Source organism: Esox lucius, chromosome 14, assembly GCF_011004845.1.
Source record: "Esox lucius isolate fEsoLuc1 chromosome 14, fEsoLuc1.pri, whole genome shotgun sequence".
Classification (NCBI taxonomy): domain Eukaryota; kingdom Metazoa; phylum Chordata; class Actinopteri; order Esociformes; family Esocidae; genus Esox; species Esox lucius.
Window position 1 is genome coordinate 5,733,735 of NC_047582.1, and position 18,952 is coordinate 5,752,686.

General features: G+C 43.1%; 1 protein-coding gene across 2 annotated transcripts in view; it reads right to left on the reverse strand.

The window, feature by feature from the left end:
- The window catches only part of sardh (sarcosine dehydrogenase), a 69,814-nt gene that overhangs the window by 22,614 nt on the left and 28,248 nt on the right, over window positions 1-18,952 (reverse strand). For both annotated transcript variants that reach the window (XM_010877356.4, XM_010877357.5), the window contains exons 10-16: window positions 18,567-18,653; window positions 11,132-11,222; window positions 9,851-9,992; window positions 7,456-7,539; window positions 6,507-6,620; window positions 5,785-5,923; window positions 3,819-3,932 (exon numbers count right to left, since the gene is read on the reverse strand). In XM_010877356.4, coding sequence (XP_010875658.2) covers window positions 3,819-3,932; window positions 5,785-5,923; window positions 6,507-6,620; window positions 7,456-7,539; window positions 9,851-9,992; window positions 11,132-11,222; window positions 18,567-18,653 — 771 coding nt within the window. The remainder of the gene's footprint in view (window positions 1-3,818; window positions 3,933-5,784; window positions 5,924-6,506; window positions 6,621-7,455; window positions 7,540-9,850; window positions 9,993-11,131; window positions 11,223-18,566; window positions 18,654-18,952) is intronic.

Genomic DNA, 18,952 nt, shown 5'->3' on the forward strand with positions numbered 1-18,952 from the left:
CTAATTCAAATGTCACTCAACAACAGTAGGATGATATCAAGTGACCTGCAAAAAAAATGGCAAACAGCAGCTGAGGTGAAGTGCACGGCGAGAATGGTTCAAAACAGGCTCCTAGGCGCAGGCCTGAAGTTGTGTAAAGCTAGAAAAAAGCCCTTCATCAATGAGATGTAAAGAAGAGCCAGGCTGTAGTCTGCAAAAGACCATAAGGATTGGACTGTCAAGGAATGGAGTAAGGTCATCTTCTCTGATGAGTCTAAATTTCAGCTTTGCCCAACACCTGTTCGTCTAATTGTTAGACAGAGACCTGGAGAGGCCTACAAGCCAGCGTCTCGCACTCACTTTGAAATTTGGTGGAGGATCAGTGATGATCTGGGGATGCTTCAGCAAGACTGGCATCGGGCAGATTTGTCTTTGTGAAGGATGCATGAATCAAGCCAAGTACAAGGTTATCCTGGAAGAAGACCTGCTTCCTTCTAATCTGACAATGTTCCCCACCTCTGAGAATTGGTTTTTCCAGCAGGACAATGCTCCATGCCACACAGCCATACTAACCAAGGTGTGGATGGAGGACCACCAGATCAAGACCCTGTCATGGCCAGCCCAATCACAAGACCTGAATCCCATTGAAAACCTCTGGAATTTGATCAAGAGGAAGATGGATGGACACAAGCCATCAAACAAAGCCGAGCTACTAGCATTTTTGTGCCAGGAGTGGCATAAAGTCACCCAACAGCAATAGGACAGACTGGTGGAGAGCATGCAAAGACGAATGAGAGCTGTGATTAAAAATCAGTGTTATTCCACCAAATATTGATTTCTGAACTCTTCCTAAGTTGAAAAATGAATATGAATGTTTTGAGGTCTGAAAACAATGCATATTTGCATATTGAGTTTTTTATTTCCCCCCCTCAAAGATTTAATGGTACACGTATCATTCGGTACAGGACATTCGGTTCGGTACATGTTGTGTTCCGAATTAATATAGTCTAATATTAGAAACTCAGAGTTTTCCCCAGAGACGGAACTTAGCTGAAGTAGCCTAGCGCATGAGCAAAATTTGCTTACTGTAAGAAATGTAAAACGTCAGCTAGAGCAGCGTTTCCCAATCCTGGTCCTCGGGACCCAAAGGGGTGCACGTTTTTGTTTTTGCCCCAAGCACTCACACACCTGTTTTAAATGTTGCACAACCACTTACACACTTGAGTGATGTAATCAACCTATCATTATGTCTTCAATTTGAATCAGGTGAATGAAGTCTGAGTTAGCGCTTATTTAAGAAAAGGTAATTCTATTTTTCATATTATTGTATTATAAGGCATTGGTGCAGAACCGCTTTCTCACCGGTGAGTATTTGCAAAATGCTGTAATTGTTTTTTAACTAGTGCATCTTTAACTACAGTGGCAATGGGCAAAATGTATAACTTGATAATACATTTTAAGAAATGTTATGTTTTGCATATATTTTTCCACTGTACCGAAATCGTATAGAACTGTGACTTAACATTTCTGGTATGCACCGAACCGTGAATTTAGCATACCATTACGTACTGAACCATGAATTTAGCATACCATTACGTACTGAACCATGAATTTAGCATACCATTACGTACTGAACCATGAATTTAGCATACCATTACGTACTGAACCATGAATTTAGCATACCATTACGTACTGAACCATGAATTCAGCGTACCATTACACCTCTAAAGGAAGGTTTTGAGTTGCCTTGCCTTGATGCTGTTTATTTTGTTACTATTTGAGTTGTTGTTACTGTTTAGACTAAGACTAATGGATTGTGTTTGGGGCCAACCTGTTTATGTTCAGAATTAAATTTAAGAATTGTTTGGGGTTAGAGTAGGTGGTTCTAGTGCTATCTGGTTGGTGTGCCCTGAACTTGGTCAGTTGATCACATAAGAAAAGCCGGAACTTGTAAAAACGTTCCCAAAAACACTTAAGAAATAAGGCTTACTTATATTTAATAAGAATTTAAATGAGCTGCCTAACGTGCAGACTGCTTGTGTTCCATGATAATTATAATTGTTAACAGAAATTCATGACACTACCAAAGGTGCTTGCCTAATCTCGTGAGTGTATAGGCTTGAAGTCAGAACAAACACAGCGGAACTTAAGCACTGAAAAAAGCTCTGTTGGCAAAGGCATTAAAGTGTTACTTGAATAAAGGGCTAAAGAGTCTGCTACTGTAGATAGTTGTCCACCACCAAAATGTTCCTGCTTCCTCTAAATTATAATGAAATAAATTCACAGGAAAACTATCTACAATACACTTTTCCCAAATCAGGCTCAAATGATATTGCATGCAATCAAATCACTCACAACCTCATCATTACCACAACAAAGCTGACAGTTACCACAGTGTAGCTGAAGGTTTGACACATGGACGCATGCACACATGCATGTACAAACTAACATGCCCACATGCACAGAATGCCTAAATTAAGGTTTTAGGTGTCTCAAGACGGTGACAGAACAAAGGTAAGGCAGACCACGCTTTCAATCAATAGTCTTGATGTCTCTGAATGAGTGGGTGTGTCAAAACATTTGACTGGTACTGTATATACACTGATGAGCCAAAACATTATGACCACCTGCCTAATATGCTGTTGGTCTGCCGCTTGCTGCCAAAACAGTGCCGAACCAAGGCATAAACTCTAGCAGCAGATTCTGTAAGTTGCGAGGTGGAGCCACCTTGGATCAGACTTGTCGGTCCAGCACATCCCACATATGCTCAATTGGATTGAAATCTGAGGAATTGAGGCCAGGGCAACACCTTGAACTTGTCATATTCCTCAAACCATTCCCAGACAGTGTGCACAGTGCATATTATCCTGCTGAAAGAGGCCTCTGCCATCAGAGAATACCATCGCCATGAAGGGGTGTATCTGGTCTGTAACTATGTTTAGGTAGGTGGCATGTGTCAAATGTCCACATGAATAACTGGACCCAGGGTTTCCCAGCAGAACATTGCCCAGAGCAGGCTTGTCGTCTTCTTCCCCAGGTAAACGGCGTACACGTACATGGCCATCCACGTGATAGAAATGAAAGCGGGACTCATCAGACAAGATGACCTTCTTCCACTGCTCCGAGATCCAGTTCCGATGCTTGTGTGCTCATTGCACATGATTTCAATGGTGATCATGTCATCATGGGCACTCTGACTGGTCTGCAGCTACACAGCCCCATTCAAATCAGGGTGCGATGCACTGTGTTGTGGCACATTCCTCTCATCATTAAAATGTTTTGTGACTTGTACCTGGTAGACCTTCTGTCAGTTTGGAGCAGACAGGACAGACTTTGTTGCCCTCATGCATCAATGAGCCTTGGATATCCAACACCATGTCGCCAGATGGTGGTTTGTCCCTCCTCAGACCACTGTTGGTAGGTACTCACCACGTCTGTCCGGGAGCACCCCATAACAGTCCTTGTCAAAGTCGCTCAGGTCATTACTCCTGCTCCAACATGTTGACTATGAGAACTGATTGTTCGCTTACCATCAAATCTACCCAGACCTTGACATGTGCCCTTGTTAACGTTATTTGTTTCATCTGTGAGTGGTCATAACCTTTTGGCTCTTTGGTGTATGTATAATAATAATGGAGGTTCAGTTAGAGTAAAGTAAATCACTGGTAAAAGAATGTGAATGTCACACCAAATAACCTCTCAATCCAGACACAAAAGGATTCCAGATAAAAACTTGTAATTTTGTTAAAACCGGCATAGTCACTGAAAGGCTGATGAAGTGGCATTGTCCCTGTTGAATACAGAAGATAACAGTACACACAACCCTGCTCTCCTCCTACCGTTAGACTCCGGTGTGAGGGGCAGGTTGGAGGCACCAGCCTCTAGTCTGCTGACAGTGAGATCAGCCTCAGATCCTCCTCTCTGGTTCAGCATGCAGGTGTACACAGTGGACCCTACAACACAAGGAGTGTGTCAGTGCCTTCACGTGGGACGGCACATTATAGAAATTGATGTAAGAAGTCCTGCAAAATATTTTGGGACATACAGCTCCGGAAAAGAATAAGAAAGCACTGTACCTTTTTCTTTCCTTTCCAAAAAAGTAAAAAAGTAAAGTTTTGAGTGAGGAACAGAAGGGTTAAAATTAAGAGACCACTGCGAATTGAACCCTTCTGTTCCTCACTCAAAACTTTATTTTTCAACTCTTTTGGAAAGGAAAGAAAAAGGTGCAGCGGTCTCTTAATTTTTTCCAGAGCTGTATGTTGTTAAATGTGTTTGACTAATCGATTACTAGGAGCTGACTATGTGATTTGTAGCTGCGGTGAGGACAAGTGTTTACCTCACAAGACCGAATCAAACTGGTACACTGTTGACTCAACATGAATGCAACATTTACTGTACTTTTTGCCCAATTTGTTGACAAAAGAAATTTAAAAAATACTCTGCAGAAAAGGAAAACAGTAACATAACAGTAACAGTAATAAGGAAACTATTCATAGAAAATGTTGGGAAGGTGCAAAGTAAGACAAAAGAAATGTGTATGCACTAAGTGATTAGTTCTTTTTTATCTGCTCTGCTAGTAGTGTCACATAGGAATTTGCAAATACACACTAGTATCTGTTTTGCCCTGAATACCTGCCATCACATATTTACTGATGTATTTACAGTCAGATTATTTGAAACGCTTGTTGTATTGCCAACACTACTAGTTATAACATGACTAATATTAGGCTTAGAAAAAGCAACTCAGAGAAACATTGTAATTTCTGTGAGCATAGAAAGTAGTCATGAATGTGTTCAACTACTTGCAAATATTTTTCACAACCATGATGCAAAGCAGCTGTCTGCTCTCTTCACATCTCCCTGCTTGCAGAGTTGCAGCACCCCTTGCATTGCCATAGCAACCTGATTTACACAGATTTTTTTAAGTTGAACATTTTAACTGTTAATTTGATGGGGTAATTTGTTTGTGATTTTACAATAATGTGTATTACTTACAAATCAATATTTATTTTAGTAATTTTGTGTTTACCCAGACACTGAGGCAAAAATAATCTGCGCTAGTCTAGAGAGAGCATTGCGATGTGGAATTTGTACTTTAGTCAACTTGAGTCTCAACAATATTCCTTCAACCAATTTCATAAGTGGCAAACTTGTAACAACAAAATGCATAAAAGTCACATATATTGTTTAGGGGTGTGAACAAATTATCAACATTTTGACAAGGATGGCATTCATGTAAAAGTTAATTTTTGAAAGTTACAACAACAAAAACAAGGACATGCACATTTTTCTAAACAAAACTAAATTATCATAATAATATGGATATTGCCTGATGAATCTTTATGTCTTGCATCTATGGATGCACTAGTCAGACTTTGCTTGGTGTAAGGATATTTTGATTCACTGGAACGCATCTGTAGGTTTGTTTGATGTATTGCAGACTGTAACGTAACTTTGTTAGTCTATATATTAAGTGTTGTTTTGTTTGGAAAGTATAGTTTTAAGGGACTGCATATTAAAAAAATACCTGGATACCTAGATGGTCTACATTTTGTATTTTGCTGTTATGGCCAGAAAACACTGACCAAAAGACGTTAGCTAATGTAAGGCAGTTAATACATATCTCTGCGCTAATTCATGGATCATTCATGGATCAAATTGTCCTGTCTCTCCACTCAAACTGGGCATTGTGGGCTGCATAATTCAGGGGCCAGCCTGTTGTGTGTGTGAGTGTGAGTTTGTACGTGGGTGTGTGCACGTTTGTGTATGCAAACATTCTGCAGAAGTCATGCATGAAGACTCCACCTGGTACTTTTCTGACATCTGCGGAGAATAGCCAATCTGCAGCTTTCTTGGCATCTGGCCCGGTGAGGTAGAACTTTCCAAAGTAGGACATGTTAAAAACTGTGACGCCATGTCTGCACGTCAGACACTCGTTCTTGATCTGACACATAAACACACACACACACACACACATACACATGCTTTAAATACTTGAATTAAAAAATTACAGTACATTTCTAACAACTGAAATGCACAAATATCTAGACAACTATGGGTACAGAAACAACGTCCTCCGACATGTGGCTATGCAGCCCACGACCTCTGACCCAGAGCAACAGTACCTCGCTAGCTGCTTCGCCTGCAATCTGGAGGCACACAATGCCGGACTGTCAGCATAGTCAAGGACGCCAAAAACTAAACTACAAGTCTGCACTGACACTGGAGGCTGTTTAGGCATCACACAACGCTGTTATTTTAGGACCTGCACCATGATGCGATCAAATAAGCAGCCCTTTTCCTCAATTCTAAGTTATCCCCTAAACCTAACCCTGAAGCTGGAAATGTGAAGTCCTTAAGGGATACGGACAGGGGCCGTTTTTACAGCAACTTTGTTACAAACTGATTTATCGTAGCCCAGCCAAGATCCCAGGAAAGCAAATAGCAGCACAAAATCAACCTAGAAGGAACAAGATGAAGGCCAATCATCTGATTTTACTGTGTGGAGAGTCCCAACAGAAGCTGACCAGGTGATGATGTGGGGGGTAGTCAAAGGTGTACTCCTCGCCAAGCAGCTTGTTGTATTTGTAGTTCTGGTTCCGGCTGATGTCATAGGCCCCGTACCAGTCGTAGTCCAGAACCTACAACCACCAAACCCAAACATTGGGTCAGAATTCTGAAATCTAAGATTCTTAACTCAACACCCTAAGCAAGCAGAAAAGGTGTAATTAGTATCACCAAAGCATGAAAAATCAATCATTGTTATGTCTGTAGAGCATTATCCGAAAATCATCTGGCTTGATTCAGAAAAACTTGGTTTTGACTTTGCTGGAAGACCTGACATGTTGTCATCTCATTTGAATACATCCAGTAAATATGCTTTTTATACTTTCACCTCCTGCCCTAATTTAAGTACAGCCCTGATATTCAGCAAGTAACTGATCAGATAGTAAGCGTCAGTGCTTAATTTGAGACGGATCCTGCCCGAACAGAATCCGGCACCTCAGATTTGTCCCAGTTTCCGACACATACTGGGGACGGATCCGGTATCTGTTGTGCATTATTTGTGTTTACCCATCACTGTGTGTGCTTCGCATTTTAAACATCCTACTTAAAGGGATCAGAGTTCATAAAGATGCCTGTTCCTACAGCCCCTTGTTATAGCCTCGGCACTGACAGGATTGTGAAAGAATGTTTGTATTGTCTGCTAGCGCTTCAATCGTTCACAATGATATGCTTCCTTCACTGAGTAAAGCTGCAGGAGCAGGTGAAAAGATATTCTCGGGGTGGTTGTTTCAACTAGCTATCTGAAGATGAATGCACCACCTGGAAGTCACTCAGGGTAATTCGCGTTTGATAAAATGACTGAAATGTCAAATGTAATTATTAATTGAGACTGGTGTCTTTGATATATTTGCTACCGGTTAAGTGGCTTGCTCAGACAGACAAGAGCAGGATTTAGGTGCATTTTCTTACCGGAACCGGACCGTCCTGGCTGAACCATCCTGGTCGCTCCCAGCCGTGTCTCTCCTGAAAAAAGCAGCCCTGCTCCGTCAGGACCTAAAGAGACACGTCACAAAACTGTTAGCATTACAATTAGCCTTCACACCCTGATACCATCCAGCACCTACAGTCACATAACTTGCATTAGCATACAGGCCCCTAGAAACCTATGGTCCCACAGATTAAGATAATTATTACTTCAGTGGTCAGTTGCACACAGACCTAACCAAATCTTGACTTGCATTTGGCCCAACCCCTTCAAAAGACACACCGTACATACACACATAATGGCTTCTGGAGAGGTGCTTACAAAACTTTGGCAAAGTGCATCTTGGATTTGATACCTTCAAGTTCCGACAATATGGAATTTCTAGTTATAAAGCTGTCGGCCAGCCCACTTCCTACCAGTTATCCCATTAGACCCAGGTTGCAAACCAGCAACACTCCGGAAGCTGACTGACTTCTGAACACTACCTACAGCCCCCCCATATAAACCAGTTATGCAAATAGCATTATTTTATTTTAATGAAATAACCCACATTATCTTAATGTCATCTTTACTTGCACGGTACAGTTACTATTAAGCGTTGTGCCACTTTTGTCATTATCATCACACAATCATCAGAATAAATACTAGAATTAATGACTAATGGGTTCCAACATAAAAGTAGTGTAATTTCAACCTCTCAAATTTGTATCGATGTTGAGACAGTTGAGAAAGTCTTTTTTTATAGTGTTTGCAGGTTGGTGGATAGGCCAACCCTTAGCCTACACCAGTGGTATTCAAATTTGGCCCTCAAAGCCAGTTCCAGTCTGATTTGCAACCCCTGAATCAGGGACAGATTTGCATACCACTGGCCTACACAATTACCCGTTATTTTCCATTGTTTGCTGCATACCACAAATAGATAACATTTTTGCAGCATCAATATACTTGCAAATGTTTGTCATAATAAAGTATTAATCCTTCTTTCTCTCTACTCTCGCTCCCTTTCCACACTCTCCTCCTTCTCCTTACTCTCTCCTCCTCCTCAGAGTCTCAGAATAGCGTTTCGTTCTTTCCAGGCGCCTAGAATGGTTAGAACCCTGGTTGCTAGGCGATCCTCCTCAATATGAGATCCTGAAGGCTCATTTGGGCAGGAGAAGAGATGAGAGTTTGGCAAAGCCTGCGTCACAGGGGCTGCTGTGTTCGCAACCAGAAAACACTATTATTTCCCTGCTTTTAGAATGATAATTATTCTGCTGTACTATAATTATATAGTTCCTAAAATAATAGAGGCTGTTTTGATTGCCATGCTAATGGAGCCTTTCCATCAGTGTGAGTGGAGAACCCATCTAGCGGAGGGCAGCACTGATTTGATCCCATAATACACCTTAATTCCTCAAATGGATAAACAGCCGGCCAGAACAGCAGACAAAACCACTGTTTTTTGCAGTGAGATGAAGTGGTTTTAAACTCGGGGTGCTTTCTGATGGTGTTCCAGAGTAATGATTCCTGTGCATGTTGATGGAATGTGTGCGTGTTTTCCGTTTTTGTGCATACCATATATTTATAACTCAACATTTGCACTCACACAAACATGGACACTCACACACAAAGATAATCTGTATTTGTTTTCATAAGTCTTAAAACAAATTTAAGGATAAGTGTTTCAATTAGGAGTCATCTTAGAAGAGACACCTGGTCATAGATGAACGACTAACAGCTTTATTGCTAGCTAGCTATAATTCATGAGGCTTTTATTGAGCAGGATGAACTGCTCACCACAGAAACCTGGCTAGAGGAGAGGTGGGACAGGGTGTCAGTAAGTGGTATTTTTGGAAACCCTCAAACACTACAGTATTATCTTTAAACCGTAGCTTGGCAAGAAGTGCGACATGCACACACGCATGCTCGCACAAACACGTACGTTTCAGTTAAAGGGTGCAGCTGTCATTATTCTAATGGTTTCATAAAGTGTCACCTCCTTCAAAACGACATGGCTAGGGGTATGGAAACCATACTTCTACCATTTGGTATTGATGTATGTCACCATATAAGAGAGAGGAGGCACTTAGGTTTTGTATCCTTTAAATGTCATCTCTTTACTCTGTCAATCAGCCAATCACACCGTGAGGTTAGAGGCTAATGGAATAAAAACCCTCTCTTCCCATCTTCTCTTTCTTTTCTCTATTCCCTCTTGTCTCCCCGCCAGTCCTCTGCTCTCTCCTGTGGAAATGCTTTCCTTTATAAACACCCAGGTGAATTAAACCTGTTTGTCCAGCAATACAATATTTTTTGTGTGACACATAGGCTAGTGTCTCAGCCAGAAAAATACTTTGGTACCTCACAGAAAAAACACAGAGCCAATGACCAGACAGGTGCTACCTTGTGGAAGGGGTCGGTCCTCATGTTACGGGAGGCCAAGGGCTCATCAAAGGGGAACACAACCGAGTAGTTCTTAGCATAAGACTCATGGCTCCGCTCCCTGATCCACCTGCTATTGTCTGTGAGGGACTGGTGGAACCGCCTAGGGGAGAGACCAAAGGTTGTTTTGTACTGTATTTGGGTGTGTTAGCATGTGTGTTTTACTGTATTTGGGTGTGTTAGCAAGTGTGTTTTACTGTATTTGGGTGTGTTAGCATGTGTGTTGTACTGTATTTGGGTGTGTTAACATGTGTGTTGTACTGTATTTGGGTGTGTTAGCATGTGTGTTTTACTGTATTTGGGTGTGTTAACATGTGTGTATCGTACTGTATTTGGGTGTGTTAACATGTGTTGTACTGGATTTGGGTGTGTTAACGTGTGTTTTACTGTATTTGGGCATGTTAGCATGTGTGTTGTACAGTATTTGGGTGTGTTAACGTGTGTGGTACTGTATTTGGGCGTGTTAACAAGTGTGTTGTACTGTATTTGGGTGTGTTAACGTGTGTTGTACTGTATTTGGGCGTGTTAGCATGTTTGTTGTACTGTATTTAGGCGTGTTAGCATGTGTGTTGTACTGTATTTGGGTGTGTTAGCATGTGTGTTTTACTGTATTTGGGTGTGTTAACATGTGTGTATCGTACTGTATTTGGGTGTGTTAACATGTGTTGTACTGGATTTGGGTGTGTTAACGTGTGTTTTACTGTATTTGGGCATGTTAGCATGTGTGTTGTACAGTATTTGGGTGTGTTAACGTGTGTGGTACTGTATTTGGGCGTGTTAACAAGTGTGTTGTACTGTATTTGGGTGTGTTAACGTGTGTTGTACTGTATTTGGGCGTGTTAGCATGTTTGTTGTACTGTATTTGGGTGTGTTAACGTGTGTTATACTGTATTTAGGCGTGTTAGCATGTGTGTTGTACTGTATTTGGGTGTGTTAGCATGTGTGTTGCACTGTATTTGGGTGTGTTAGCATGTGTGTTGTATTTGCGTGTGTGCAGAGGCCACAGCCACTTGAACTTCAAAAGATGCCCAATTTGCAAAGGCACCATGGCAAACGGCCTGGGCAATAGCCATTTAAACTGATTTGGAGAACGAAAAACACCATTCACTATAAAGTCACTATCAAAACATAAGCAATTCAAAAGACAGATTTCAGCACTTCCTTTGTAATGTGTTCAAACATTTAGATGTGATGGCCATCCATGCTGCTGGGGAATGGTACATTTGTTTTCTGTGTCCATACCTGATGTCATAGCCGTACATGTCCTTTTCAGGACGTCCATGGATGATCCAATGGGCCAACTCTCGGCCACAGCCTCCTCCCAACATCATACCTGCAACACACCAGTATGACACACCGACGCATGCGCCTTCATCCCCATACAAGAATAATCCCCACACAAATATAATCCCCACACAGCTTCATCCCCCGCCTTACACATAAGACAGCTAGACAGATGATAATAATAATAATTTATTGAACTTCTATAGCCCTTTTCATAGAATCGCAAAGTGCTTCAAGAGCAAAAAACAAGCAATATATAATGACAGGTCAACCAATAGAGGCCAAGTCTCCGCATCCTCTGAAGATGAGAGATATGCTCATATTTCTTTCACAAGGCTCCGAAGACAGACAGACCCCACACACACACACACACACACACACACCACACACACCTCTCTGAGGGGAGGGAAAGCTCTGTACATCACTCGTGTAAAATACAGGACATCTTTTGTACTAAAGTCATATCACATACATCATAGAAATGTCACATCACGGCCAGGTGACAGGAGAAGATCCCTCACAACAGATACAGGACATGACAACAGGGAGGAGGAAGAGAGAGAAAAGAGAAGATGAGGTAAAGACGTAGGGCGAACCGCAGACCTTGGGGAAGAAAAGATGGGCGCAGTCCAAAAATCTGATCAAAAACAGCAGATATAAATCAAATCTGAAACAAGTTGTTCATTAGAACCAGCCAACAATGTGGTTTATCAAGTCCAATTTCTATGTATTTTGCCGTTTTCGCAGCAGAAGATTTACAAGCTATCATTTTCATGTTCAGAAGTGAGTGCTAAATACTACCTTGTGCTTTTGTAAGCTGGTACAGTATATATAAATCCATGGTAGAATTAAGCATGTTAGCTCAGAAGCAGCTGATTAGTGTCATGGTCATACATGGCCCCCAGAAAGTATTTACACCCCTTCACTTTCTCCACATTTTGTTGTACTATACACTTAATTTCCCATCAATCTACATACAGTACCCCATAATGACAAAGCAAAAACAAATGCTAGGTACATTTCATGCAAGTGTTTGGACCCTTTATTCACTTTGTATAAACACCTCTGGCAGTGATATCAGATCAGAGTATTTCTGGGTATGTCTCTACCAGCTTTGCCCACATGGAGTTTCTCCATATTCTTTCTTGACGATCTTTTCAATTTCAGTCAGACTGGATGGGGAGCGTTAATGAACTTTTGGTCTCCTCACAGGTGTTTAATTGGGTTCAAGTCTGGGTTTTGGCTGGGCCACTCAAGGACATTCACAGACTTGTCCTGAAGTCACACCACCATTGTCTTGACTGTCTTCTTAGGGTTATTTTTTTCCTGAAAGATTCATTCTCCAGGCTAAGGTTCTGTATGTCCTGGATCAGGTTTTCTTCAAGGATTTCTCTGTATTTTGGCCCACTCATCCTTCCCCAATCCTGACCAGTCTCTCAGTCCCACTGCTGAAAAGCATCCCCATAGCATGATGGTCCCACTACCATGCTTCATCTTAGGGACAGTATTAGCCAGGGGATAAGTGGTACCACATTTTCACCAGACGTTACATTTGGCATTCAGGCCTTCTAGTTAGATATTGGTCTCATCAGATTATCTTTTTCCTCCTTTTTACCTCCTTTTACCCAGGAGTAATTTCCCTCTAGCCTCTCTAACAAAAGCCAGCTTGAAAGATTGCTGTATAAGGTAATCCTTCTGCCAGGTTCTCCCATCCCCGTAGAGAAAATGAAATAAATTGGCCCAAATATAAAATAAACAATAAATATTTTGTGTTGTCATTATGGGTGATTAGATTGATTGGAAATGCATATTTTATCAATTAAAAATTAACAAAATATGGAGAAGTCAAAGGGGTCTGAATACTATCCAGATAAAGTGTTTTGGGGATGATATCCATAAAAGAAACATATGCCTTAACATCAAATACACAAAATTGGCAAATTTTGCTGGGGGGCACAGAGGGGATTAGAAATTAACTTTCCCCCAGAAAATGTTTCCCTCATGTATTTCCATTATTTTGGTCAAATTCCATTGACCTCTTTATGGCGTCTATTTCAAGATGTGGTTCAAGGAAAGAGAGGGAGAGTGAGAGAAAAGAATAAAGAGACTAAAAGAAAGAAAAGAAAATAGAGAAAAAAAGAATCTGAGAGAGGAGAGAGTGCTTACAATTTAAAATGGACAAAAAAAGTGGTGCCAGCCTGAGAGCTGTGTGTGTATGGGGTGTATGCATGCAATGGCAGCAACTCTGTGGTCTAGCTGGCCTGGCCAGTGGTCTATCTGAAGGACGTTTTGCTCGTTAGCAGACAGATGAGACAGATGAAACAGACACTCAGAGACACTAATTAAAATGGGCCCCGCAACACAGCCTGGCTAATTAACTACAAGGGTGTCACGCCATTGCCCAGCCCGCCACATCCCACTGAAAACATCACTTGCCCCTGTCTGACAGATCTGGGACCTCCTCCAGACCCAAACAAGACCACAGGAGGTGGGGGTAGGGGGTGGAGGATACTGGACATGGGCAAATGTCCTCAAAACATAGCAGCTAACGTGGTACTGTATATCTCCCGACAACCTGGAACTGTCATAGAACAAAAAAGTTCCTCAGCCCGTGTCATAGAATTATGGTTCATCACAACAAATTCACAGCAAGCTTGGAAGACTCAAAGATCAAAGTGTTTCCCCCAAAGCACATCTTGCCACATGGTTCAGCCTGTTACTACTGGCTCCAACAGGACGTTTTCACCGGAGCACATGCACTGACGGTTAATGCATTTTCACCACCCCGATTGAACTTAAGCACTAATCTACCAGGATTCGTTGCTAGACTGCTTAGAGACAAGGCAGTCCTGTCTGGCATCCACCTGTCCATCAAAGTATGTGAGTGGAGAAAAGTTAGCATAACTTGGCATGAGTGCAGAGTGGGTTTGCAAAATGTTATAGCAGCGTCCATCTGTAATGCTCCAATTACTAAGAGTACAACATAAAAAAAATACAAATGCCATATTCTGTTTACTTTATCACCAGTCTTCAGATTTGTGTTCTTCAACCATACATCAAAAGCAAAGGTAGCCCACACAATCACAAAGGTAAATGTGCTATTTATTAAATGAGGCTTTTAACAAAACAGATAACCGACATGGAGCTGCGGTTTCTGCCCTGTGAACATAGAGCCATTCTCAGCAGGAAATTGGACACTGACCGCCCAAAGTGGTGCTCAAGGACACATCCTGTGAGCCACGGATGGAATTTCCGACAGCTTAAATCTGCTCACATTCTCTTCCGTCCACTCTGGGCAGTGCCGAGACTATTATATGCTGGACCCCAGGGCATCAGTGTGTTTACTGTATACCAGTCATAAATATATTTTTAGTACCACGATACACGCTGTTGCTGTGGTATGCCCACACAGAAAGGCTGCTTTCAAACATACTTAGGGACATGACTACTGGAGGAATAACTGGAGGAATAACTACTCCACTACTTGCATATTTTAAGTAATTACAGGTCACACCACATTGAAATCAACAATCACTAGTCAAGGTAATTTAAGACAGTTGGAATGGTATGTGTCAGATAGTCCTCTGGACTGGTTAGTGCTTAGAAAAGTTTCAGAGAGAGTGTTTGTGACGGCCCTGCCCCTGAAATTCCTTTTATTCCCCAGGAAGTCAGTTTAAAGGTTAGGTTATGACTGCTGATGTGGTTGCTGACAAATAACATCAAACATCATGGGAACAAAGGAGCTGGACTAAAGGCAAAACTTGCAGCTTTGTTGTTTGTAGTCATTTGTGGATGGCTTGGCCCGACGCAGGGTGCCAGCACGGTAAACAGTGACTGAGTCATACTGGCCCCCAAAACCTGCCTCTGTAGAACAGAGAGTGAGAGGAAGGAAGGGGGAGGCTGTTCTCCTTTGAATCACAGAACCGTATGTGAATGTCAGACACGAGGGAATGGAGGTACATCAGACAGACAGACACAGAGAGAGAGACACATAGAGAGAGACAGAGAAAGAGTGACCGAGAGAGAGAATTGAGACATACAAAGAGAGACAGAGAAAGGAAGAGTGAGAACAAAGGGAGAGGGAGACATACATGGAAAAAGTTAGCACACCGATGTAGGTGGAGAAGAGAAAGGAAGAGTGAGGGAGCACACGAAAGTGTGTTGAGCCTGGATTTCCCCCCAGCACGTGTCCCACCGAAGGGGAGGAAGAGATGGACGGGGGGGACACCAAAGCACTCTGGGATATCCGGGGTGACATTTATTGTTATTCTCTCCAGCATTCTAGTCTTGTTAGCTACAGCATCATCAGACAGACAAGACGAGCCTAACAGACAGGCAGTCAGGGGAGAGCTCCATCACCCCCCCTTCTTCAATACCCCCCAACTGAGGCAGGCCCAGCCCTCAGGGACGACAGCGGAGGACGGGTGAAGTGATGAGAGAAGAGGAGGTGTGGCTGGGAAGAAACGTGCTGGCCGTGCAACCGCATATTGATGCGCTCCTCGAAGCCAGTCCGGCTTCTGAACGGACCTAACACAAGACAGTCCACGGAAACTCCTGAATATTCAGGCAAAGCACAATCAAGGAGCCTGCAACAGGTCCTTTCGAAATTCTGTGCAAACATTCTCTCAGTTGAGAGGTGTGTGTGTGTGTGAGAGGAGAGTTCAGAAGCATGTTCACCAGAACTGTGACAAATGAAAGTGCAATATTGTCAGTTTGTCTGCCTACTAATATATCGTAAAACATTCTACGTGTAAACCAAGAGAATCTGTCAAAACTGAATGGGATGCATAGGAGAACGAGCTGCAAGGTTCCGATTTGTTTTTCAGACAAATACATTTTGCAGGTGTAAGCATCTTCCAAATATCAGAATACTAGGGGACATTTGACTCACAGCAAAGAGAGAACGTTTTCTTTCTGGTCCCAATCCTGATTGAGTCTGAGACTACGAGAGACTTTTGGATGAGGGCCAATTGAGATTAGTAGTTGGTCTACCCTTCTGACTGTTATCTTCCTTTTATCTCCTGTCCATCATCGGCCTTGACCGGATAGAGACTGACAGGAAGATAGGGAATAGGAATCAAAACACCCTTTCGCAATGCATTGTCATTACAAATCATTGGAGATAAAGAACAGGAGAGGTGAGGTGGAACTCAATCTGAACTCTGATTCATCCATCAAAAGAAAATCACAGTATTTAAAAGGGAACTGAAAAGTCTTCTCTCTCTCATCCGCTGGTTAGGTTGTCATGTTAAATAATCTAGAGAAGGTTCTGAACGGTACAACGGCTGGCTGGGACAGGAAGTGACCGGAGCACTTCACGCCTGATTAATTCACGTTCTACCTCAATTGCTTGTGGTCCCGTTATTACCAAACGGTCTTGCCCTCAGGGCCCTCAGAGATCAGCAAGTGACCTGGCCACTGTCGGATCAGGCAGACAGCTGGTGGGTGCTCCAGATGGGGGAGAAGGGGGACAAAATAAGGGGTGCAGGATTGACCCAGCATTACAGAAATGGGTCCCGGGACCGTCACTGGAGGACATAGTTCCATAACCACCATACACCATGGTTCTAGGGTCTGCCTCTGGGTTCACTAGATCCTTCACAACGCGGTCCCTGACCCTCCCTTCTCTTTAGCAGTGAGAGATAACAGGGGGGTTTTGAACATCTGACTACCTCTGGACATAACAGCCAGACTGACACAAAGCCATGGTCAGAATGAGGAGGGTCACAGCCTTACGATACAATCCACAATGACAGACAGCCATCGTCGATGGTGTGAACATCACCTTGGCCCTAAACTTTTCCCCCTCTCCCATCTCATATTATCATTAATCATTCTAGCGCCCTAGTGGACACACTGTAACTTATTGCTAAAAAATATATATATCTTGTGAGTTTTTGGGCTGGCATACAATTACAATATCACAAGACAGACTCACTGAATAGGACCATTAAACCACAACATTTTTTCCGCTTCCCTTAACCAGTTCCTCCTTTTTTCTAAGATGTGTTTTGGTAATCTTATTGGATAATGGCGAGGAGGTGGAATAGACAGAAGAGCTGGAATCAAGCCCATGTTGAGGTGGTATACATGCCATGGGATGGAGGAGAAAAGAATTCCACTGGGGGGTTCCGTTCATTTCTGGAACAGTGGGAGTCATGTCAGAAATGGGTCAACGATGAGTCTGGATGGGTTGAACTTTACAAATGTTACATAAAGACAGAACAGGTGTGATATTTCCCACTGACGCAACCTGTTGGTGATCACTGTAATTTTGTCCTCTAGGATTCTAGGATTTGATGATCTCAAGGAATTAACAGCTGAGCCCTCAATGTTGGGGGTGATCCCTGAAGTCAACCACTGCCTCCACTGTGACGGCTTTCAGACGGTACCCCAGGAGACGCACAAACATTCTCACAACAGCAGAGAGAAGTGCTACGGGTCGGCAGTCACTCAAGCAGGACACCTCTATGTTTGTGACAATGCAGGAGGATTTAAAGCCAGCAGGAACGGTGCGTTGCCCTGGTGATAAGGGTCTGTGAAAACAGGAGTGTCAGCAGAAGTGTGGCCAGAGAGACCCCGTCGACCGTAAATTGGGTCAGAGTGTGACTCTGAGTAACTCCTATGGTCCCTGGTTACATGTGTGTGTGTCTGTGTCTCTGGATCTCTGAACTGGGTAGCTTGAGGAGAGCGTTATATTATTCACCCCAGTTGGGTTGTCGATGTGGTACTGAGCTTATTGCCATCCACTGGGCATAATTTAGTGTGTGCGTGCATGTATGCGTGCGTGTGTACAGTACATGTTCCTGTGCGAATGCACGCGTTTAAGGTCCTTGCAGGTAAACGTAAAGGTGTGTAGGTGAAGTTGGTGTGTGGTGGCAAACATAAGGTGGTCACATTTCCTTAAGCGATATCCTCAGTTATTTCTACGCTTTATAAAGACATTGGGAATAAATGAGAACACTTGACAGAGCGGTGAGCCCGACTCGCCTCCACAGTGCAATCGTTCCGCTGGTCCAGCGGACGGCTTCTTGCTGAGCACCCTGGTACGCTGCACATCCATGACCCGGACCTCCCTTAACACCCCCATGACCCGAACCTCCCTTATCACCTCCATGACCCGGACCTCCCTTAACACCACCGTGACCTGGACCTCCCTAATCACATCCATGATCTGGACCTCCCTTAACACCCCCATGACCCGGACCTCCCTTAACACCTCCATGACCCGGACCTCCCTTATCACCTCCATGACCCGGACCTCCCTTAACACCTCCATGACCTGGACCTCCATGACCCGGACCTCCCTTATCACCTCCACGCCGACATCCTGTCTTCACAGACCGGTTCCTGAACTGCAGCATGTATGTGTGCATACGTTAGGTGAACTCACCGGCACTGTTGAAGCCGCAGCCCAGGAAGAATCCCCTGACCTCCGGAGCCTCACCCATCAGGGGCTTGTGGTCCGCTGTAAATGATTCTGGGGGGAGGGGGAAAACAGTGGTTTAATAAGGACCAGGCAATCCATCCTGAAAAATTACAAGATGCTTTGTAGAGATTTGTATGTCCATCCACCGACATTGAATAAAGTCTCTAGTCCGATCATTTACGATGCTGGAGATATTTATAATCTAATTACATGAGGTTGAGTCGACGCTATGCTCTGCTATGACCTTGGTATTCCCACATCATCTGACATAATCAATGGAGGGAAAGAGAAGACAGACAGTATAAGAGACAGAGACTGACAGTAGAACCATAAGGGATTAAAGGGGAATA